This window comes from Kogia breviceps, chromosome 2 (genome assembly GCF_026419965.1).
Source record: "Kogia breviceps isolate mKogBre1 chromosome 2, mKogBre1 haplotype 1, whole genome shotgun sequence".
NCBI classification, from domain to species: Eukaryota; Metazoa; Chordata; class Mammalia; order Artiodactyla; family Physeteridae; genus Kogia; species Kogia breviceps.
In genome coordinates this window covers 166,127,073-166,152,000 of record NC_081311.1, presented here as the reverse complement: position 1 = coordinate 166,152,000, position 24,928 = coordinate 166,127,073, and the positions used below count along the sequence as shown (strand labels likewise).

Genomic DNA, 24,928 nt, shown 5'->3' with positions numbered 1-24,928 from the left:
TGTTTACATTCCAGTTGACCTCCTTGCCAGCAATGCCCAAGGGTCCCAGCCCCTATACCCTCAACTAAGACATTTTAAATGACTCAGCTGACTACAGTTTTGGCAAATATAAAACATTTACAATGAACAAAAAGAAAACAAAACAAAACCCTGAACAACTGGAACCTCCCACGTCTCCCTCTCCCATGAGCTGGGCCCCTGAAAGTGAAGCTAGGGCTCCCGCAGGCAGGTCCCAAGCTAGTGGTCTGGTCTGGCTCCCCTGCACGTGCAGCGGCATCTGGAGATGGAGCCACACGCCACCCTACTGCGCTCCTCCCAGGGCCCACCTCCCCTCTGGGGCCTGTGGGCCCATGCAAGCGCTGCAGAGGCCCATCGAGATGAGTGCCACCTGCCATCTGTGGGACGGCAGGCAACAAGAAGAGACCACGCACCCCCGAACTGTCACCTGCATGCCCCAGCTTCATTTTTTAAAATTTAGAAAAATGAAGAAAAGTGTAAAGGCAAAAACATGAATCACCCATAATTCCACAATCCAGAGATAGTTGCCATTAACCTTTTAGAGTCTTCTAATGTGTAAGTGTGGGTTTGCACATGGGTGTTTATATCCTAGTTGGGATCACACTGTAATAAGACAAGTTAAAACTATAATTTTCTTAAGGTCAAGTTTTCATGTGGGAGGGTAAATTTATGAATTATAAAATATCTTCAGTCTCATTATTTTGTTTCTTAGCCTTTAGAAACTATTGCCCAAGGATCGTTTTTGCCACTTTGCACAAAAAAGTGGTTTGACAGTTACCTCATTTATTAAGTTCTCTCTATGGAGATGGCTTTATTGGGGCTGGGATTGCTCAGGCTATTGGAAATAAATGTTTGATTACCCCAATCTCTGGTATAAAAAGTGACAGGAAAAACTGGCCATATGATGCCAGTTGGTGATGAGTTGGTGGTCTAAGTCTCACTCACAATGCTTTTGCTTGTGATGTCTTGTCCTCAGTGTGTAAGGCAAACTAAAATGAGGCATCTGGCCTTGACTGAGTAGCTGCCCCTTGCTGCTGGGCAGGTTTCTTTGGAACACATTTTGACAACCTATCAAAAAGCAGTTTCTACTCTTGTCAACTGGGGCATGTATACTACAATGTCAGGTCTGTCCACCAAATTCAAATGAAAAAAAAATTAATATATTTACACTACAGTTACCATTTAAAAAAAACTGTTATACCAAGAAGTGAAGAAATTAGGCTTCTCAATATTCTCAAGTGCCAAACTAAGTGGGCAGTCAATACAGTGATGCCTAAGCGTCAAGTTGAACCCTTCACTTTCTTCCTTTATCTCTCAGCATAATTCAAGGATTAGATTCTTTTGAGAAGTGATCAACAGAAATTCCCGCAAGATCTGTTTTTACATCAGTCTTATAATGAGGAATTGGGTTCTTTCTACCACTCCTGCAATTAATTATGTTAACGTTTCATGCCCTAAAACTAGCATTTATGGGAACCCATAATTAGATATCAGTGAAGGTTAATTACAGTTTGTATGCAGTTCATAAAATGTCATATACCTTTATCCGTTGCTAAAGTTTCTGTACTGGTTTTAAGCACATTTTTATGCACTGCAGAAACCCTAGAGTTGCATTATTTTGCCTGTTCATGACATGGCACCTTTAGGAACTTGCATTTGACTTTGAAGCAAATCAGGTTGACATATTAAAAGCTATCTTTCTGAACTCTCCAGCCCTCTTTCAAAGACGACATTGAGTTAAACCATGGTTCTTACAGTTGGAGAATGTTGGTGCCTGTGAGTGGTTCCTACTGTTTTGCTGTAGAGACCGTTTAATCATCTTGCTTGGGACTTCCCTGGTGGCGCAGTGGTTAAGAATCCTCCTGCCAATGCAGGGAACATGGGTTTGATCCCGGTCCCGGAAGATCCCACATGCCGCGGAGCAACTAAGCCCGTGAGCCACAACTACTGAGCCTGCATGCTGAAACTACTGAAGCCCGTATGCCTAGAGCCCGTGCCCCGCAACAAGAGAAGCCACCGCAATGAGAAGCCTGCACACCGCAACCAAGAGTAGCCCCGGTTCACCACAACTAGAGAAAGCCCGCGTGCAGCAACAAAGACCCAACTCAGCCAAAACAAAAAAAGATCATCTTGTTTTCACAGGGCCAAGACTGGGGTTAGGCATGTAGGCTTGCTAGGTCTTCGGGTGCAAAATTCAAGGAGGCACACACTTTCAGAGTCACATTCCTTAAATTTTGCACATTAGTCGCTTGCTTGTCTCACTCCAGTCCCAGCCCTGATCTTTCATACAAGTCTTATGCCTGGTTTTCTGCTGTGTCTGCTTTTTTCCCCCCCTGCACGTATGAGTTTTTGAGGCAGTGTGCATAATATGTAGTTTTGTATCATAGGTGTGCTGGAATTTGGACCTGAAGTCAGGGACTAGAAATGTTTCAGTTGTTTTCTCCTTGATATTTTAGTCTAGTACATTTTGCTGTTAATATCTGTCTAGTATTTAAGTGGAGAAGACTCCAGATTCATTCTTTTTGACAGATATGGATGGTGTTTTTCAGGTACGTGTTCCCATCTATGTGTATATGTATGTGTGTACATACTTATATAAAGTCATACTAAATCTCTATACTATTATGTAGCTATGTATATCCCGTATTTCTACGGTAAGGAAGGCAACGAGATTTTATGAAATCCCCTCTTGACTTGGGCCCTTTATAACAGAGGTTAAGGAGTTGTTCAGAAGTAAAATTTTCATTACTCTCAATTACAGATTCACTCTTTACAAACACATCCATAGAAATGTGAGACACATGCCCAGATACAGCTGAAAATTAGTCCCCGTGAAAATACAGTTTAGAACTTAGTGTACAATTTTGAGAAATAAAAAAAGAAGCAGATGATTTTTTACTTATTACATTCAAGGTATAAAATAATTAACCTTGAACTGTAACCAAATGCTCAGCACAAATCTTTTTTCAGGTTTAGATGACCTCCTCTTCAGGGATTCATTGGAGCCCTTGACAAGTCTCCCTTGCAGTTTAGCCTTTTATCCATTTCAGTTTTCTTGATTAGGTTATCTTGAATCATTAGGGGGGTTATTTATTTTAATAGACACTTATTGGATTCATGAAAGGAGAATTCGGTGACCAAGAAACAAGAGCTGAATATTATCTGGCTCATTTCACACTTCAGAAGAGTCTCAACCAGCTGAAGAGAAATTCTTTCACAGTTACAAAAGTTTGTTTGGGGACTTTATGTGCTTCCGTTTAGAAAGTGAACTGCCTGTAGTTAACAATATGAATTTTCTTTTGAGTCGCTCAGAAAACATTTCCTTTTGGTTACATATGCTGACATTTTCTGTATTGAAGATGTGGGTGAGTAAATGGCCTTTTACATTTCTGTTGCAAGAAGCCTTTTGTCATTCTCCTGAAGAACTGTTCATTTGCCGACTTAATCATTCATTGGGGTTCCTAGATGGGCAAAGGGGGAGGGGGCTTCTTACTATTTGTAGATTGAGTTCACTCGTCAGCTCTGTGATAGGTACATCAGGGGGATCAGTAACGACTGTGACAAGGCCTTCCCTTCGAGGCCAGTACAACCTTACTTAACAGGAACAAAGGTATTTACTACATCTCTTTTTGGAGATCAGAGCAGACTGTGAACTTGCATTTGTTTCTTAGCAAGTCCTGGTTTGTATTCGTTTTGAAATATTATAAAAACTAGGAAATTTGTCACTTACACAGAACTTAATTTTCTTTTTAAAGGAAAAAATATGGGAACAGGGGCACGTTGGAGTTATTACCTGTGTCCTAGGGTAGGAAAACAAGTAACTTAGTACACAATGAAATTTCAGTACCACGGACAGGAACCCCACTCTTTCCATCTCCTTCCCCTCCCCCATCACTTAAACCTAAGGCTTGGAGCTAGGATTCAAACCCATATCTGATGGGCTCCAAATTCAGACCCTGGGCTGTATTATTGTTTTCTGAAAGACCTCCTTGTTCATTTGAATAGTCTCAACATTTGGTATGTAGTTTGGAGGATATGTCACTCATTTATTATCTACTTGAATTTTTAAACCTTTCAATATTTTTATAAGTGTAATAGATATTGTCTTAGCTCATTCATTTTCAATGTGAGAGAGCTTTACAAATTCTCATTTGAACAACAACAGCATACACATGCGCACACACACACGAAATGGTGAAAATGATGAGAATAGATTTTTTTAAATGACTGATATAGTTTGGTGCTTATGATATATGTCATTTTTTTAAGAATGAAAACTTCTGGAAGATGAAGCTTACCAAGTATGTAATTTACCACTAGCAGGCCGCTGTGGGCCTTCATTGATACCCAGCAAAATGATTTCACTATGAAAAGAAAAGATATCTAGGCTAGGGTAAGTGGTGTTCTTGACTTTATCATAGCCTTTTCTCCAAGAACTTCTTGTTAAAAAAGAGGAAGGAAGGAAAGTAGGAAGGGAAAGGAAAGAAGAAAGAAAAGAATTCTTTGTCATGTCAGTTTAAAAGCCTTCAATGACTCCCATGGCCCATAGGATTAAGATGAAATTTCTTTGCATGGTATTCTTTATGACCTGACCCCCACCTCCATTTCTAGACTGTGCTTTAGCCACACAGAGTTGTTTCTGATTCCTTGAATGTGATAATTTTATAAGCCCCTGCATTTGCTGATAATGTTATCTCTGCTTGGAATGTGATTCCAATCACTTCCTCTCCCCATCTGGTGAAATTCATCTTTATCTTTCAAGGCCCACCTTATGAGTCCTGTTCTCTGTGATCACATATTCCCTGAACTTCATGGTCAGAATTACCTACTTACCCTTTGGTGATCTCAATTAACCTTTTAAGTAAAAAGCATGGCCCACAGTAGACGGGTGATCAGTACAAGCTTATAAACTAATGTTCTGAGAGACCTCTGCCACTGTTTGCATTTATATAATGTGGTAAATTGGATCACCCTCTTTTCTTTATCTTATTCATGCATTAGAGATGGGGGAAAAAGAGCCCTCAGAATGTTGACAGGGTTGCTTTTGAAAACTAGTGCTCTGCCCCAACACTAACTCTTTTAATTTGAGGCCATGAAACATTCATCTGGGCTAATTTCTATGCACTCTAATAATTTCAATTCAATCTATTGAGCTTTTATTGAACATCTATTATGTGCAAGAAACTATACCCTGGTCTGAAAATGCTAAAGTGAGTAAGAAATCAACAATTTCCCTCCACCCCCATTAAGAAGCTGACTATTCTGATAGGGGTGCAGGCATGCCCAGCCGTAACAAAAATAATCATCAAATTGTGAAAAGGTATAAACAACATGCTTTCAGATTATGCAGGAGTGAGTAAGCAATTTTTACAAGAGATCAGGTGAGACCATATCAGCTGAGCCTTGAAGTACAACTTCTCATAGTGGGGGTAGAGGGTTGAGTGAGATTTTCCAGGAAAGAGAGTAACATGAGCAAAAGCATGAAGATGGGAATATACCAAGCCTATTCAGGGACTGTGAGTAGTTCACAGTGGCCGGAGGACAAGGTCCATGGGGAAATTGAGGGGAGATGAGACCATGAAGGAAAAACAGGAGCAAATTGTGGTTCCTATTGTTGCCTCTTCTAATGCTCTTGAATTGTGAACTAGAGGTGTCTCATTTAAGTAAATCCTCAATAAAACTATCCATTTACTAAAAGATAAACTATGGGGTTATTATTCATCTTTCAAAAAGAAATAGAGATACCTTTCTTCAAGTAGTAAGGATTCCTGATACATTTACAACATTATTTGCTTTGTAAATTTAGATTGACGTACAACTTTGTAGGAACATGTGGATTGTAAACAAAATATATCTTGACTGGTGTCTGTGTAACCTCACCTGCATAGTTGGGCAAAGGTGGTCAGAGTCGTTTTTTCTACTGAGGGAAATATATTTGTTTAAGAGGATGATGAGATTACTAAAATGAGATGTTAATAGGTATTATTTGCTTATGCCCTGAATGCTTGGGAACTCTTTATCCATTGATCACAAGGATGTAGCCTTTGAACTTACATTCTTTCTCTGGGTTCAGGTTTTGAAGGTAAAAGTGTTTTAATCATAAATTCCTTAGCATCATTATACTTAGGTTCCATGTACATTTTCCTATGTAAGTTCAAGGTATTCTCTGTATTTTTTTTTAACTTTTTATTTTGAACACATTTTAGACTCACAGATTTTGGAAAATAGTACAGTTTCCATATATTTCTCACCTAGCTTCCCCTAATGTAACAGCAACATCACCATAGTGCAATGCTCAAAACCAGGAAGTTAGCGTTGTTTTAATACATTAACTAAACTGAAAACTTTATTCTAATTTCACTAACTTTAAAAATTAACATTATACTAAATATTAATAGTATTTCCACTAATGTCCATTTTTTTTGGTGCCAGGATCGCAATCAGGAACCATATTGCATTTAGTTATTTATCCTTAGTTTTCTGCAGTCTGTGACTATTCTTCAGTCTTTCCTTTTTGTTTTTTTCTTAAATCTTGCCACTTTTAAAGAGTACTGATTGGTTATTCTGTTGAAAATCTCTCAGTTAGTGTTTGTCATGATTGGACTGAGGTTATGCATTTTGGGCAAGACCTCAGATACTATGTTGTGTCCTTTGCAGTGAATCATATCACAGAGTTCATGGTTGTGAATATGTCATCACTGGTGATGTTGACCTTGATCACTTGACCAAGGTGGTTTTATTCCTTGTACTTTGACCCTGATGGCTAATCATTATCTGTTGTTTCTGACAAATTACAAGGTAATAGATCATGGAATGTGGACCTGGAAGGGAACTTAAGAGATCATCTTTTGTAAACCCCTTCTTTTATAGTTAAGCTTCTAGAAGATCCAAGAGGGTAACCACTTATCCAAAGGTCACCCAGTAATTTAATGTCAGAGCAGGAACTTAGCAGTTTGGTCTCCAAATTGAATATTCTGTGCTTCCTAGCTGTGCTCTGGCACATGTAACTTACTTAGCCTCAGTTTTCCCATACTAAAAATGCAAAACTGACTATATGAATATTCAGCCAACCTTTGGTCAAAGCTTACAACCAGACTAAAAGAGAAATCACAGCTAGGTATATACACCACAGTTCCTGGTGCCCGCTCACAAGGCTGGCCAAGGCTGGAAATCAGATGAACTTCTGTATCAGCATCTCCAAAATGAAAATAATTCTCCTGGAATGCTCCCCATAACACATAGGGAGTAACAACAAAAAACCTACTTGAGATTTTAACAGAAAAAGGAGATTTGTTTATTAATAATTCATGAGTTCCCATTGAACATGCATGACAGAAACAGTGCTATTCAATAGAGAATACTGTCATCTGTCACTGTTTTATTTGACATTTACACTTTTTTTTTTTTTTGCCTGATACTGCAAAACTTTCTTGGATGGCATGCAAAAATTATATAAATGAAAAAAATCCCAATGTGGGGACTCTTTATCTCTTCTGTGATGGGTTCACTCAGTTACATATGTGTGTGTTCAGGCAATAGCGTGGCACTTTCTGGCACATTCATTAGCCACCAAACAAGCTAATAAGAGACACTATTGAGAAAACAGAGATAAGCATCCCAAGTGGGCTGGTGGGAGGATCATGTGAATAAAAAGATGGAGGGTGAGATGGGAAGTGAGGTGGAAGAATAGATTTCCGGGAGATAAGTGTACAGATCCGTGGAGTGAGCAAGTGAGTCAGAGTGAGGGGAAAGCGAATCATGGCTGCCGTGAAGAAAACTGACAAAAATACACTGCTATTTCCCATGCAGAATCAATATTTATAGATGGCACCAGAGGAGCTCCACCAGCAGGGAATATCGGCATTTCGTAGAAGAGCAAGTTAGAGTTAGGAGCACCTTGCAGTTTTGTGCCACTGTAAGGCTCTTGACAATGTTTCTGCTCAGTAGGTTAGTTATTATTTATAAAAATCACAGAACCAGCTGATACATTCATAAGCTAATTATTGAAGCAGCTGGGTACACATGGTGCAATATGTCCAAGGCTGTGAAGTATCACAGATTTCTTGGGGCCTGCTGTGGTGAGGGTGCGCTGTTGAAGGCTCCATCCCTTAATCTGATCAGCCAAGCAAACACTTTGTGGGGAAACTAGATTAATAACCCTCTAAATACCGTGAATGTGCTTCGTCTTCAAAACTGGGTTCCCTTAAACATGCTATTAGCTCAGCTCCATCAGGGATTTGAGGAAGTTCTCTGGTGCCCTAAGAACAGGGTCTTGTTGCCTACCTCCCTGTGCCAGAAATTAATTTGGTTTGCTTATGTCTGCACACATGATCACACTTGTGTCTAATCCACTCCCTAATAGCTTCAAGGTCAGGACCTTGTATGTCAGTGGGCAAATTGAGCACTACACTTCTTAAAGACTGATGGCAGACAGCACACAGTCCATAACGAGGTCTGTAGTTTGTTCTAAGTGGTTGTAATGAGTGCAGATTATAACAGCGCATATAAATCAAATGCGGCAATGAATGTTGTGCGAGACATTCCAAGTATCATAAGTGGAGATACCACTCAGCTGTCACCTGTCTCCTTTCAAGCTGTGGCTTCCCACAATGCAATTCACTCCTCATGCGGAACAGCAGGTGCTGTCCTCCTTAAGGTCTGGGTATCTCAGAACTTCATCTCTTAACAGATGCAGGTTTTTGTTTTTATTTTCTGTTAAGCGATTGGTCTCCATGCTGTAGCCTCCCCTGGGAGATGTTAAAACATACCTGTTTGAAACATTTGAAAGAGTTCAGTTGGAGACTTATTCAGATCTGTGAAAAGACAGAGAAATGGGAGCTTACTTTTTCCACAGATGGTTTGTTTTCCATTTCAAGAACTCTTTGCTTTGTACAAAGAAACCCTTGAGGAAACACTTTTGAGACTAGGAGATTTTTAAAAATATAATTTATTTCCTGATAGGGATAAAAATTTAATCGTCTTCAATTTTCATATATGTTGCACCTTGAAAATCAACCATTACCTGTCTCTCAGTTGAGTTGGAAAAAAAGAAATATATGAAAATACTTGGGAAAACATTTCCAAGCAAATGATTAGAGATCTTGTTTTCATTCTTCCTAACCCTCTAACTCTCCCCAGCTCCCAGTTTATTGCAAGAAAAGATCAGGTCTGCACAAATGTGGCCTCTCACTTGTAAAAACAAGGCAGTGTTGTGTTACAGATTAGTTTATAAATCCCCAGTGGCTTCACAGTTCAGTGCCTACAGCTGCTGCAGATGGGCCTGGGTTTTTGTCTCTTTGCGGCGCTGCAGCCGGCAGTTGAAGGAGAAAATGGAATGATCAGGTTATTAACATGGAGGCCGCGAGGAAGAGGCTGCACAATGAGAACAGCTGGTGTTGCTGTCTTGGCTGATGCAGCGGAGATAATCAAATCTTGCCTTTTTTTGGGTAAAGGCAGAAGACACAGTGGAGAGTTAGACAAACAACAGCTTATGATATTATAAGGGGTTTTTATAATGCGTGTCAGGAACTTTCATTGGCTTACAAGTTATGATAGAGAATTTGTTGAGGTTCGGGATTTATTTTTTACAAAGTCGTTTGTGTTTAAACGTATGCACCTTTTTAGAAAAATTCTTAACTGTTGCAGGAGGAGTGGTGTGGGACAGTTCTTGTTTTTAAAATTAGCAACGTAGCTTGGAAATGATGGGTTAGAAAGCTACTGGGTAAAATATTTTGACATGAGTCAGTGAGCGATGTTGACAGCATCCTCTGTATTATTTTCATATAATCCATCATTATTTGCATTACATTTTCTTTCTTGTGCAGTTGCAAGAGAACATCCGGATGCCAGAGTTGGGAGGCAGACATTTGCAGGTGTGACCCGTCCGACTGCCTACCTTCCTGCAGGTGTGACTGAGGCAGGAAGGTGATGGTTAAAAGGGCCTGGAGCCCATGGCATTCAGAGATTGAGCAGGAATACAGTTTTTCATTCTAGCTAAGGTTGTTATGGAGGAGTCATTGACAATTGTGAGACTATTTCCTCCCTATTTATACTTAGGTATTTTTTTTCTTCTTTAGAATTTGCCATTTTGCAATACATGTTTGTTCATCTTCACTTTTTTCTTGGAATGGAGTACTATCCAATCGGGTAATTTTTTAAAATTGTTGCTGACCAACATGAATTACTCTTTCTGAGAATTGGAGAGCTACAATCTTCCTTGAGTATCTTTTACAAAGGAACTGTAAATTAATTGAGACTATATTCAATAGGAAGGGTGATAAGATCATTAATAAAGACCAAAGATTCTCAAGTATTGGTGTAACTATATGCGTGGTCCATTGGTTGGTTTTCAGAATTGTCAGGCTGTATCACTATTTTCCCAGTTTGGTGGGAACAAGTTTGATGTAAAAATATGATAAACCCGTATGGTACTTGACTGCACTCAAACCCCCCTCTGCTGTTCTGCACTCTGCAGGTTAATTCAAGTGACCTTCTCTGTTTCTAGGGCTGGCTGTGTGAACTGCTCCGCTGGAAGGAGAACCCCAGCCCAGAAAACCGCACCCTCTGGGAGAACCTCTGTACCATCCGTCGCTTCCTGAACCTTCCCCAACACGAGAGGGATGTGATTTATGAGGAGGAATCAAGGCACCATCACAGCGAGCGCATGCAGCACGTGGTCCAGCTTCCCCCTGAGCCAGTGCAGGTGGGCGTCCCCTTCTCCCACAAACCAGAACAAAGCTGTTGGTGCCAGTAGCCATGAAGGGTCAAAGGGGCACACCACATCACCTCCCCTCAGAAGGTGTCTCATGCCATGTCCCCCAAAAAAGAGGGCCCTGTTTTCACAGTGGGCACAGTGTGTGTGTGTGTGTGCGTGTGTGTGCGTGTGTGCATGTGCACACACGCACGCTCTCTCTCTCTCTCTCTCTCTGTCTCACACACACACACACACACACACACACACACACAAATGACTGAGAAGTCTAATCCAAAGGCAGCTGCTTTCCTGAGAGCATTTTACTTGTGGGATTGTGAAGCCAGAGAACTCATGGAGACTTAAATCTCCCAATTGGAAACCATACTTCATTGTTTCCATCAGTTCATTTTCGAAAGAAAAAGCTCTGAAGTAGCCAATGAATTGATCCAAAATTCCTCAAGGAATATTTCATTAGGCTGAGGAAAAGAAATATGCACATGAGCTAGGGAATACCACTGAACTCAGTTGAACCTTTGAGAGAAATTGTGACAGATCTTAGTATTTTTTAGATGAGTTCCTGCTGTGTTTGGTTTCCTGTCTTTTAGAAATCTACCTTCATTTGGGTTGCATGTTTTGTTTGCTTAGATTTTTGCTCTCACTGAGAGAAATAATATTTATTTCTGAGAGTCATTGGTCTTAACTACCGACGCTTGCTGTAGTCTAAAGTCAATTACTTCCGGGAACAAATATTAATGAGGGTTTCTACGGTTACACCTCTTCGAGTTGTGCCACAAATTGTTTTGTTGGACTGTGAGACTTGTCCTCCTGCCCAATACCACCAATCCCAACTGCCACCAAAGAGGATCCTCTAAGGCCTGTCTGAATCTCCTTGTGTGTAGCAAGAAGAGGGCCATTGAGGCAGGAGTGCATGCACTTGTGCACATGTGTGTGAAGAATGGAAGATGAGGATGAAGGAAGTGTGGGGCATGGGGTCTTGGTCAGAGAGCATAGGAGAGATGGTAAAGGACACAGTGAAATGCTCTGCCTGAGGTTTCCTGTCTCCTTTACCCTTGCTCCACCCTCACATCCCCGGGGGAGAAGCCAGAAGCCATTGCGGCCATTAGATCACTTTTCATCCAAATATTGACATCTCAGTCAGTGCTCTCATGCTCTCATTGGTCACTTTCCAAAGTCATGGAGTGAATCGCCCAGATCATAGAGCTGTACATATGCAGGAGTCTCTTATAATATCCACAGTGAACTCAGAGGGGAGGTAAAAAGGGGTACTTGGTTAATAAGTTGCAGAGCCTGCTGTCCAGGCTCTGGATTAGTGCTTGGGTGACTCATTCCCCAGAGATGAGCCCCAAGTCTTACCCTTCAGGACCAGCCTTCCCTCTCTTGTCCTTTCCTGGCTGGGGCCTCATCCAAACACCAGGGCACCTCCTTATAGATAATTAGACCAACGTGCTGAGTCACATGGAGCGGTGGTTTTTAGATTTTGAGATTTAGTAGAAATTAAAATTAAACAGGGGCACATTGTAGGTTCACCAACCTTTTATTTTAGAAAATAAATTTATTCAAAAAATTCAAGGTGGTGGAAGTAAGAGCAAATACTGAAATGGAATGTACTTTAAAAATATTATTTTGGGGCTTCCCTGGTGGCGCAGTGGTTGAGAATCCGCCTGCCGATGTAGGAGACACGGGTTCGTGCCCTGGTCCGGGAAGATCCCACATGCCGCGGAGCAACTAAGCCCGTGAGCCATGGCCGCTAGGCCTGCGCGTCCGGAGCCTGTGCTCCGCAACGGGAGAGGCCACAACAGTGAGAGGCCTGCATACCGCAAAAAAAAAAAAAAATAAAAAAAAAATATTATTTTGGCTGAATTAGAAAGACCATTAAAATTAGTTGTTATAAAATATATTTACAAACAAAAATTAATAAAATTAAGTAAAAAAAAATTCAATGGGCACTCACATTTGTTATTCATATATTTCATATAATAAAATAACAAACAAATCAATGAAAAGGATAGCCTTAGGCAAAAGATCTTACAAATGTATAAATTCAGTCATATGAAAAACTCACCATCACCCTTGTTTTTCTGATTTTGATGTGAATTGATCCAAACTTCTGGGTTGAACCAACACAGGGCCAATGACTAGCTTCAGGAAACTACTGACTTTGTGTGGACTTTTCATTCAGGGTCCATCTTAGTCAATCCAAGCAAGATAGAAACAGAACGGGAGTGAAAATAATTGATTTATTATAGACATTAGTAGCATTTCTTTTTTATCATAGGATGATGACAAAGTTGAAAATTTAGAGAAGTTTGTGATAAGAATACTAATACCTGTTTTCCATTAAAATGAGGCCCTCCCTTCATTTGGATGATGGCTCTTGTATATTCCTGTCTCCATTCTTTGTCCAGAAATTCTCATCTCTGTGAGGTCCCTGTGTTTAGGTAGCTAAAATGACATTTAACGTCATATTTTGTCTTTTAACTGACCATTTTGAGTAAAGTACAACTTAGAAGCAGACAGACAATTGATTTATGAGTTTTATTACCTTTTATGTTAGTGTGTCAGAACTAAAGCGTGCTAACAATATTTAATGGCTAAGAGTCAGTCTGTAATTTTCCTTTTTAGTTTTAAGCAGTCTGTGGCTATTAACATTAACTTCTGATATCATTAAGAGAATTCACTTATTTTATAAAAGATTATTCGTATCACTCAGCTCTTAGCTAAAGAGTTTACAAATAAGGTAATTTTCTCTACACTGACTTTGTCTTAGCCATTGACCTTGATCCCATAACAACTGTGAAAGTCTCCAGTACATCACTTTTTTTTTTTTTTTTACATCATGCCTGTCTCAATGACACTGCTTTGAATGCTGTATTTTTTCTTTCGTGATATGAAAAATGAAGAGAACTTGAACTAACCAGCAAAACTCTTGAGACTGGAGAATAGAGTTAGCACAGCCTCTGTGACTTGGGAAGGACTGTATTCAAAAAGGTCCCAGACTACTTAAAAATGTCTGTAATTGTCCAGAAGTTAAGCCGTTGGACTCAGGGTTGGGATTCACTTGTGCCTTTGTATCAATTAAAATTTTAGGAAGATATAATTGCTTACATGTTGTAGGAATTTAAAAATTCATATGTTGGTAATACTAGTTTGGTAACGTTACATTTTGTCTAATTAGGCAGAAAACACGCCATTTTTAAATTTTTAACCTTTATTGGAATATAATTGCTTTACAATGGTGTGTTAGTTTCTGCTTTATAACAAAGTGATTCAGCTGTACATATACATATATCCCCATATCTCCTCCCTCTGCATCTCCCTCCCTCCCACCCTCCCTATCCCACCCCTCTAGGTGGTCACAAAGCACTGAGCTGATCTCCCTGTGCTATGAGGCTGCTTCCCACTAGCTATCTGTTTTACATTTGGTAGTGTATATATGTCCATGCCACTCTCTCACTTCGTCCCAGCTTACCCTTCCCCATCCCCATGTCCTCAAGTCCATTCTCTACAACTGCGTCTTTATTCCTGTCCAGCCCCTAGGTTCTTCAGAACCATTTTTTTCTTTTTCTTTTTAAGATTCCATATACATGTGTTAGCATATGGTATTTGTTTTTCTCTTTCTGACTTACTTCACTCTGTATGACAGTCTCTAGGTCCATCCACCTCACTACAAATAACTCAGTTTTATTTCTTTTCATGGCTGAGTAATATTCCATTGTATATATGTGCCACATCTTCTTTATCCATTCATCTGTCGATGGACACTTAGGTTGCTTCCATGTCCTGGCTATTGTAAATAGAGCTGCAATGAACATTGTGGTACATGACTCTTTTTGATTTATGGTTTTCTCAGGGTATATGCCCAGTAGTGGGATTTCTGGGTTGTATGGTAGTTCTATTTTTAGTTTTTTAAGGAACCTCCATACTGTTCTCCATAGTGGCTGTATCAATTTACATTCCCACCAACAGTGCAAGAGTGTTCCCTTTTCTCCACACTCTCTCCAGCATTTATTGTTTCTAGATTTTTTGATGATGGCCATTCTGACCAGTGTGAGATGATACCTCATTGTAGTTTTGATTTGCGTTTCTCTAATGATTAATGATGTTGAGCATCCTTTCATGTGTTTATTGGCAATCTGTATATCTTCTTTGGAGAAATGTCTATTTAGGTCTTCTGCCCATTTTTGGATTGGGTTGTTTGTTTTTCTGATATTGAGCTGCATGAGTTGTGTGTATATTTCGGAGATTAATCCTTTGTTAGTTGCTTCATTTGCAAATATTTTCTCCCGTTCTGAGGGTTGTCTTTTGGTCTTGTTTATGGTTTCCTTTGCTGTGCAAAAGCTTTTAAGTTTCATGAGGTCCCATTTGTTTATTTTTGTTTTTATTTCCATTTCTGTAGGAGACGGGTCAAAAAGGATCTTGCTGAGATTTGTCATAGAGTGGTCTGCCTATGTTTTCCTCTAAGAGTTTGATAGTGTCTGGCCTTCCATTTAGGTCCTTAATCCATTTTGAGTTTATTTTTGTATATGGTGTTAGGGAGTGTTCTAACACCATACACAATTTCATTCTTTTACATGTAGCTGTCCAGTTTTCCCAGCACTACTTATTGAAGAGGCTGTCTTTTCTCCACTGTATATTCTTGCCTCCTTTATCAAAAATAAGGTGATCGTAGGTGCGTGGGTTTATCTCTGGGCTTTCTGTCCTGTTCCATTGATCTATATTTCAGTTTTTGTGCCAGTACCATACTGTCTTGATTACTGTAGCTTTGTAGTATAATCTGAAGTCAGGGGCTCTGATTCCTCCAGCTCCGTTTTTCTTTCTCAAGATTGCTTTGGCTATTTGGGGCTTTTGTGTTTCCATACAAATTGTGAATTTTTTTGTTCTAGTTCTGTGAAAAATGTCATTGGTAGTTTGATAGAGATTGTATTGAATCTGTAGATTGCTTTGGGTAGTAGAGTCATTTTCACAATGTTGATTCTTCCAATCTAAGAATATGATATATCCCTCCATCTGTTTGTTTCATCTATTAATTTCTTTCATCAGTATCTTATAGTTTTCTGCATATAGGTCTTTTGTCTCCTTAGGTTATTAAATTGTTAAATATGGGTGAAATCAGTGATTATTAAGAGTCTCTGATGATGCAGCATATTAAAATGCACACAGAAGTCCACCCCACTTCTGGTCACAGAAAGGTGCCATTTAAATTTCTTTAAGGGCTTCCCTGGTGGCGTAGTGGTTGAGAATCTGCCTGCCGATGCAGGGGACACGGGTTCGTGCCCCGGTCTGGGAAGATCCCACATGCCGCAGAGCGGCTGGGCCCGTGAGCCATGGCCGCTGAGCCTGCGCGTCCGGAGCCTGTGCTCCACAGCGGGAGAAGCCACAACAGTGAGAGGCCCGCGTACCACACACACACACAAAAATAAATAAATAAATAAATAAATTTCTTTAAGTAGTTAGGGTACACTATTCCCCAATTTTTCTTAAATTATAAAGATATGAAGTGGTGGCCCTTGGGCATAATTACTCACCAGATATAGTCTGTTAAATTAGGGCTCCACAGATCTACTGGATAAAAGAAAGAGCTTGGAATCACCCCCCTCCCCATTCAGTGCTTTCTGTGATGTTGAGAAGTCCCTTAGAGTCAGAGCCTCTTTCCTCACAGAAGGAAGGAAAATTTTCTTGCCCTTTGTTTGCAAATAGTTTACTAATTAGTAGTCTTATATGGCATACAGATGTGTTTCTTTTTTTTAAGCCCATGAAAGGTTTGAAAAATTCAAGCCCACATTTAGAAATTAGGAGATTTCACTTGAAATCTGGATTTCATGTAACAATCCAGAAGATCTGACCCACTGGGCCACATGGCTGGAGCTGACATACTCTATTCAGGACACACGCTTGCCATCCTGCTGGAGGATCCTTACTGCCCACGTTTCCGTGTGCATATGTCCCATCCACTTTGTTCACTTAGGCTGCTCCTGTCCCGTCACTGTCCCAGTGAGGCCAGCTTGCCCAACGAGTCCTACATCCGAAGCTGCCACACTAAAGCCACACACACCTTTGCCATGTGCTTCTGATTTCTTCCATGGTAGCCATTGTGTGCCATTTATTTTTATAATTGTAACACCTAACAATCCTTGAAATGCATATTTGATGGAATTTCCCTTCAGGGATGAAGCTAGGTTATAGTTGGGTTTGGGGCCACTAAGGGGTGTAGCCAGCCTCAGAGACTTGGGGGTCCTGGAAGAACGAGATGTTTTTCTTTGGGAATTCAGTTCTCTCCAGGTGATGTAGATTTGATGTCATATGGAATTATCCCGATTCTCCAGTTTTCATTCTGATATTCTAAGTCTCTTTCGAACCCCCATTTAAGTTCCTGCTGTCTAAAAAGTGATTTTCCAGTCTCTGAACGCACTTTGCAAACTAGATTCACCTACACTATGGACCCTCAGTGGGGGCACTATTGCCCCAGGGAGTAAAAATTGATTATTGGGGGCATAACAATCTTGTTTACAGTTGTTTATTGCCCTCCAAAGGGACATAGTACATAAAGAGATATTCTGTATACCTGGTATTAAAATTTCATGATGCAGGGAAAATGATTAGGAAAAAATGCCTACAAAAGCTCCTTTGGGGAATAATAATGCAAAATAAATGTTGCAAAATGCTAATATATGTAATATTTCTAGTTCATGTATGGATAGCGCAAAGAAGACCAACATAGGTGAGATGAAGTGGTATGACAAACTAAAACATTCCATGAAAAAGGCGAGGTAAATTCCATCGTTTACCTCAAAAGGTTACAGACAAAATTATTTCTTGTGGTTGTAGTGATTCTACCCCTAGTGGTTATTATGACCTGAGGCCCTATAGTGAGGGGATATCCTCAACTTAGAATCAAAAACTAGTTAGGTCGGGGTATTCATTATTACCAACTCCGTTTTACAATTGGAAAAACTGGAGCAGAGACGAAGAGCCTTGCCTGAAGCCAGGATCTCCAGCTGAATGAAAACACAGGCGTTTTTGGCATTCAGTCTTTCCTCTGACTTCACTCTCGGTGCAGTGGAGAAGAAAGGACATTGCTCATGCTATGACTAGGTCACTGAGTGGGGTTGATTGGAAAGCATTTGCCAAACTGTTCACGTCTGTGTAGTTTGTGCTTTATTGCTTTATTGTATTTCCACCACAGTGTTTCCATGGGTTATTTTGTAAGTTCAGAAATTCTGAGCTTGCTGCTATGTGGTTTCCTGACAAGTACTTGTTTTAAAATTCCATGCCGTACACTGAGTAAGAATGTGAGAGACCTGGTGGATGACAGCTGACACCAGCTTTATACTTCAGCTTGTCTGGACTGCCACCCACTCAGGGTATTCTCAGCATTTTCTAAGCTACCGAATCCCTGTGCTGATGTCAACCAGTGGTTCTCAACCACCGGTGACTTTGCCCCGATGAGATATTTGGCAGTGTCTGGAGACTTTTTTTTTTTTTTTTTTTTTTGTGGTATGCGGGCCTCTCACTGTTGTGGCCTCTCCCGTTGCGGGGCACAGGCTCCGGATGCGCAGGCCCAGCGGCCATGGCTCACGGGCCCAGCCGCTCTGCAGCATGTGGGATCTTCCCGGACCGGGGCACGAACCCGTATCCCCTGCATCGGCAGGCGGACTCTCAACCACTGCACCACCAGGGAAGCCCTGGAGACATTTTTGATTACTATAACTTGGGGATTCTACTGATATCTACTGGGTGGAGGCCAGGGATGCTGTCAAATGTCCCATAATGACACGACAGCCTCCCCACCAAAGACTTATCTGTTCCACAGTGTCAATAGAGCTGGGGCTGAGAAACCCATGTAGAAACTCCACCATGGTTTGGGGGGGGGCAGCATCTACTTTCACATGTGAGAAACTGAAGCTTAGAGAAGTTTAGTAACCTGCTCAAAGTGGGACCTTAAATCCTTACTAGTCTACCTTCAGTGTTTGACTTTTTTCTCTGTGCTAGAAAGAACTGCTAAACATGCAGCAGCCAGCCTTCCCTGAATACTTGCTGTTAGCTGTCCGATATTAGGCAAAGCTGTTTATGTACATCATTTAATTTTTAATCATTCTACTGAATAGATCTAGTTTTGTTAGCTTCTTTTTTATAGGATATTCAGTGCTGTGAAACCTGTAGCTCATTGGTGTGATGTCAAAGAACTGATGTGACTGAAATTTTCACTTTTTGTTAAGCTTCTGTGTCATTTTTGAGGTAGCTTTGGAATGTGACTCTCATTGCTAGTGTTCAAGGGTATTTGAAATCTATGATTAAGCCCTGAGAATTTGATCATGGCTTTCTGCTTCAGCTGGAGGTATATTTTGATTTGTGAATTTGCTTTCAAAAGGACAGTGTCTAAGAATATAAATAAGCTAATTAATTAATCAATTAAGGATGTTTGCAAATTCTTTAACCAGGTTACTAGAATTTCTCCCATTTTGGATTCATTCCAAGCTCCTATTCAAAGCCTGAAATCTGAATGTGGCTGTAGAGGTTTGAAACTCTGCCCTAGTTGTGAGGAAATGTGCAGATAGACACCTGCCATTTTATTTTATTTATTTTTTTTTTTTTCTTTTTTTTTGTGGTATGCGGGCCTCTCACTGTTGTGGCCTCTCCCGTTGCGGGGCACAGGCTCCGGACGCGCAGGCCCAGCGGCCATGGCTCACGGGCCCAGCCGCTCTGCAGCATGTGGGATCTTCCCGGACCGGGGCACGAACCCGTCTCCCCTGCATCGGCAGGCGGATTCTCAACCACTGCGCCACCAGGGAAGCCCGACACCTGCCATTTTAGATGAAGTATTACAGCAGTTGGGTATACATAGGTCCTCAGTTGGGAAAACTTTGGGAGTCCCTGAACATCAGTCAGGAACCAGGCTAGCCTTTTTCTTATTAACATTGTGCTATCCTGCATGCATTTATTCAACTTGGAGAGCGTTCCTCATTTCTTTGTTACCAGTTAGCCTTTCAGCACATCCAAACTTTTAAATTTGTCGCTGGGAATGTAGAAAGAGTTGGAGGTTATTTACAACTAACTCTTTTTATTCTAGAACATGGACATTTCTATCTTGGGTTCAGCTTCTTCCAAAGTGTAGTGAACAGGTTTCTTTTGGTGGTGATGTGAAAAAGTTGAATAACCTCCTTAGAGTTGCTAGCTGATAGATTGGACATTAGCTATGGCTTTGTTTTCTCTAGAGATTTAAGCCAGTTGCCGGTCTACCTTTTAAATTTAAAGTTTCTTAAAGTAATTTTTTTTCTTTTGCAAGACATAGAAATTCCCGCTTAATTATTGGAGATATATTCAAAGAAATTGAGGGTGAAAGAACTTCATGAAAATCCAGGTGTAGGACTGTGAATATGGGTAGGTTTCTCTGAACCTGGGACTTGTGATTCAGCAGCTGCAGTTCATGGATTCACCCCATCCTTTGCAATCCTGGATATAACATACCCCCTCCCCATATCAGCTTCTTCCTGCTATCAGTCTTTTTCTTTCTTCTATCATCTGATTTACCATTTACTCTGTATTTGCCTACCATATGACTTCTGCTTACTATGCACAGTTTCTCTGAATTATAATTCTACCTTCTCAAAACGTTGGCCTGCCCACGACCTCTGCTCTACCTCATGACTTTTTTGTGTGCCTTTATGAAATCCAGCTTCTGTTACTCACTCTTATTTATTACTTTAAATACTTATAAGAGAGAAATTGGCTGGTCCACCTTATCCCCATGAAGGCAAACTTTCTTGACACTTAATTTCTAACCAGTAATGTGAATGCTTAATTTGGAAGTCACAGCATTTTAGAGAAAGAGCTTTGTTGGGCACAAGGTTAGAATAACCTCAAGGAGTATGGGACGTAGAAAGCTAGCTGGCTGCAGACCACCTGCAGGTAACCTGTGAATGGTATGTCCTTGGGCTGGAAAGTTAAGGCCGTTTAGGAGCCCTGCATTTATCAGGATAGATGGTAGCAGGTATGATTAACAAGTCTAATATAAAATTCTCGTATCAAGGGAGATTTATATATGACTTTTTAAATGTAAAATGCTGTGGACATGTAAGCAGTGAGGAACTAATGCCTAAGAGTGATTTTAAGTTTGTGTGTATCCAAAGTATTATGCCTTTATATTTCATTGCAGTTTTTCTAACGTTTATCATGTACATCTATGCTTTCAGGCACTGTGCTATAGATCCTGATAGGAATTAAACTTAAAATTTTATAGTACCCTGTTCTGGGTCTGCCTATTTACTGCTTTAAAGCAGGTTCAACATTTTACCAGGCTTATCATTTTAATAATTGGATTTAGCTTTCTATTTCTCATTTTTCATGGGGTTGTTCCAGTGTTTTTGCCAAGCAGAGCTTGCCCTATGAGTGACTAAATCTTCACAACACACCACCTTCCAAATTAAACATCCAGGGTTAGCTCTTGGTTGGAAGTGAAATGTCAAGCAGCTGGGTTCCACTTCTCCCTGTCTTTTCCTGTCCTGTGGCAGCATAGAGAACCTTGGTTTCCTGAGTAGCTTGCTCTTCCATAATTGCTGTGTTCTTTACATAATAGTCTAATTACATTTTTGAGAGGCAGCACAATCCCTTCAGCTCATGCTGTGGGTTACTGATATACTCCTTGTTTCTCAGATCCTAAAACTGAGTTGAAGGCACTTTGCCCAATGCCACTCTATAGGTGAAGGGGAAAAGCAGGATTAGCTGTGTCACTTACATCAGGACAGATACTCCTCACTGATATGAGTTTCTGCACTGCTCAGTGCTCAGAAACCACTAAGATCACTGACATAAATTACATTTATTTATGTCTGATTTTAGAGGTTTTAGGACAGCAAGGTACTCCTCATATATATTGTCATATTCTTTTCCTTCTGGTAAAATTAAAGAATATTATAAAACCTTTAGCACCTTGGCCTTGATGTTCTGATAGAAAATGAGACCAAACATAATACTTTTGAACATAAAGCTTAGTTGCCTTTTAAAAATATATATATTGCTATGGAATCATTAGAGAATGTTCTTGCTATTGTTCTATTGGCCAACTCAACGTAGCTATTTTCTCCCTCCCTCCCTACTTCCTTCCTTCCTTTCACTCTCCTTTCTTTCTATAATCTGAAACATCTGAAACCCTTTTTTTTTTTTTTTAAGCTGAGAGAGCTTAGGGCAATGACTAATAAATTTTGTGATGGGGCAAACTGATTAAATATGAGCAATGTGGAGCAAATTGAGAAAGAGAGGCAAAATAGACCAAGTCAGTACGTTCACATGCATCCTGCCTTCTTCCCCAACCACAAAAAAAAACAACAATAAACTTAAATTAAGGCACTTGAGGACATTGATGTGTCATTGGTCTAATGAAGGGCCTTGCCATATTTCATCTGTGAGAAGGAAAATACCTTCCTTTATACTTTTATAGATATCTAGTGAAGTCTGGCTTATGGCAGGGCTGATTAAAATTGACTGATAAAACTGTTTTCAGACCCAAGCTGCAGACACAATTGAGAGTTTGCCATTTTTATTCATTTATTCAACAAATATTGGTTCGGTTCCTTCAGTGTGCCAGGTAGCGTCCTAGGCACCACGTATATAACAGTACATAAAACAGAATTTCACACATCTATTGAGCAGCTTTCCCCTTTACTCACATAGATTGCATTTTTAAACAGACTTCATTTTCCCTCTGACTGCCTTGCCTTAACCTAGAATTCAGACTACGATTTAGTGGAATCCATAGATTGTATTCCTTTCTCTGATCCCGACCTTGGGTGCCATCTCTGTGCCTCAGTTTTTCCAGCTGTTTCCCGAATGTACTGGGTAATATCTTTAAAACACGTAGAGCCTCTCAGAGATGACATTACCTTAAAAAAAATGTTTGAAGATACCAAAGCTAACAGATCTTCTGAGTCTGTTCTCTAGAGTCCAAAGAACTTCATCCATGTGGAGGAGCCCTTCTCTGCAGATGTACATTTCTGTTGCTTCTGCAAAGACAACGACTACCTTTCATATCAACAATTAACTATGAATGAGAAGCATTCCAGTAGAAATTTTAAGGAGGTAGTGAGAAGCAGCTCCTGGAGTCCTTGAACAACACGTTTTCTGCCACAACAAGCTCATTATTAAGAGGGACTAGTTCACACACCTGACCCTCCAAAGGCTTTATCAACACCAGTGAGCCAGGTGGTTGATTCAAAACAGTGAATTAGCCCATATACCCCAGTGCCAAATGATAGGGTTGCCACTTGGAGAAATCACCCTGGGTGAAGAGAGAGAAGAACATGACCAGGACAAAAAAAGAAGCGTCTGTCTGTGTGGTTGGGGTGAAATTAGGGGTGGAGTAGACATGCTTGTTTGTTATCCATTTGTTTTTCATCAAAACTGTCTTTAAAAATGCTACTTGGGTCACTAATCTACATACGCATTTCTGTGTAAAACTGTGTTAATCACTTCTGTAACACATTAGAATCCACAAAGTTGTGAAGGTGCAGTGAGGATGTTTTAGTCTCTTTGGTCCAGTATTAAATAAGCATTTACTATCAGCAGCTCTGTACAGGCTCTGATAGACTTAAGGGGAATGAAATTTTCTCTGGTCTTGAGTCACTTGGAGGCTACCAGGGAAATGAATACAGACTTTTGCAGAGCAGGCTATGTATTCGTAGGCTTAGCAGAGATACAGAATTTGCTAAGATCTTAAGACAGTCTTTAATGGGTCCCACATACTGAAAATAATAATGGGTGGTTTTCATGTTAAGTGATTCAATTCCTGGCATCACGACCTGGAATTCTACCTCTTTCCCTCCTAGATAAGCAAGTAAACGGAAGAGGAAGTATGTATGAATAGTGTCACTGTAGAAGAATAGTAATCAGTTCTAATTTACGAAAAACAAAACAAAGGTAAAAGAGTAAAACATTTGCAAATTTTACTATTGATGGCAAAGAATTATTTAAAATGTAGTTCAAGACAAATGTGTCATGAACTCCATGATTGAACGACACAGGGTTAAAAACCTCATGATAAATATAACCATTTGATTTTAATTTCGAAAAATCACGATGCCTTGCTCACATAGTTGTAGAAACAAACATAAATGCTTCTTTTGAAGTCAGCACCTTCTGATTATAATTTTAAAAAGCACATATAAAGTAGATGACTGGGATTTGCTTAAATCTGAATGTAGTTGAAAAGTTCTTAAATACAAAAAATTTTTCTGTATATGTTTGTTAACCCCTAAGCCTTTCTATTCAGTATTACAGGAACTAGAGCATCTTGTAAAGAAAAAACTACTTTCTATTTTCAATGAACTTTTGACCAAATGGGAAAAAAGATGATAAGGTAAAGAAAAGGGCCTGTAAGTGACATTGACTCCAGTCACAGGGCTGTGACCTTGGACAAGGGGTTTTATCCCTTAGAATTTCCTTTTACTGTTTTGTAAACCATTATAACCTGGATTAGGTGATCTCAGAAACTATTCCGATCTGAAACACTCATTCTGTGAGTTGGTTCATCCATTTCTGATCCCCATTTAAGTATTTTCATGCAAATGTAAAAAACAAAAAATAACACAAAAACACATGGCCCCTGGGAGGTTTAAATGCATTTGGGAAAAACAAATTAGCAACAACATAACAAATTATGAACACCTTATAGGGGCTCAGAGAGATCCAGTTGATTTTCTTATGATTGATGGTTACGACAATTACAAGAGAAAGCCAGCCACTGAGTTTTAAACTATCGTAGCCAAACCTACCTACTGTGGCTTCTCAGCTGTTTCTGTTTAGTGTGGAAATCTAATGTAGCTGAAAACTACTGCTGATTTTTATTAAGTTGAAGTCTAGAACTTCCCCTTGTAATGATAGACAAGCATACTTTCAATTAAAGGAAAACTGCCAGAGTCCTGAAATTCATTTATTTTATTATTACTCGGTTTAACCCTAGAAATGGGAGATCAAGCAAACTAGATAGATTTGACAGTTCCAAGGTCACAAGTTCAATTTCCTCACAAGTTGTTTCTAGATCTAATTCACTGCAAATCATATAGCCCTTCACCTTTTGATATGGAATCTTTTAGGGAATTGTATATCCCATCAAGGTCATCCTAATCCCTTTGGGGCTGGGAAAATGACAGGTAAGTTGGGTCAGGTGAAGGAATTCCAGTGACCAAGTCTGGAAAGCACAGGAGG

General features: G+C 40.0%; 1 protein-coding gene across 6 annotated transcripts in view; it reads left to right on the top strand.

Annotated features, from left to right (window-relative positions):
* The window catches only part of SATB2 (SATB homeobox 2), a 203,309-nt gene that overhangs the window by 156,191 nt on the left and 22,190 nt on the right, over positions 1–24,928 (top strand). For all 6 annotated transcript variants that reach the window (XM_059055493.2, XM_067026506.1, XM_067026505.1 and 3 more), the window contains one exon: positions 10,523–10,720. In XM_059055493.2, coding sequence (XP_058911476.1) covers positions 10,523–10,720 — 198 coding nt within the window. The remainder of the gene's footprint in view (positions 1–10,522; positions 10,721–24,928) is intronic.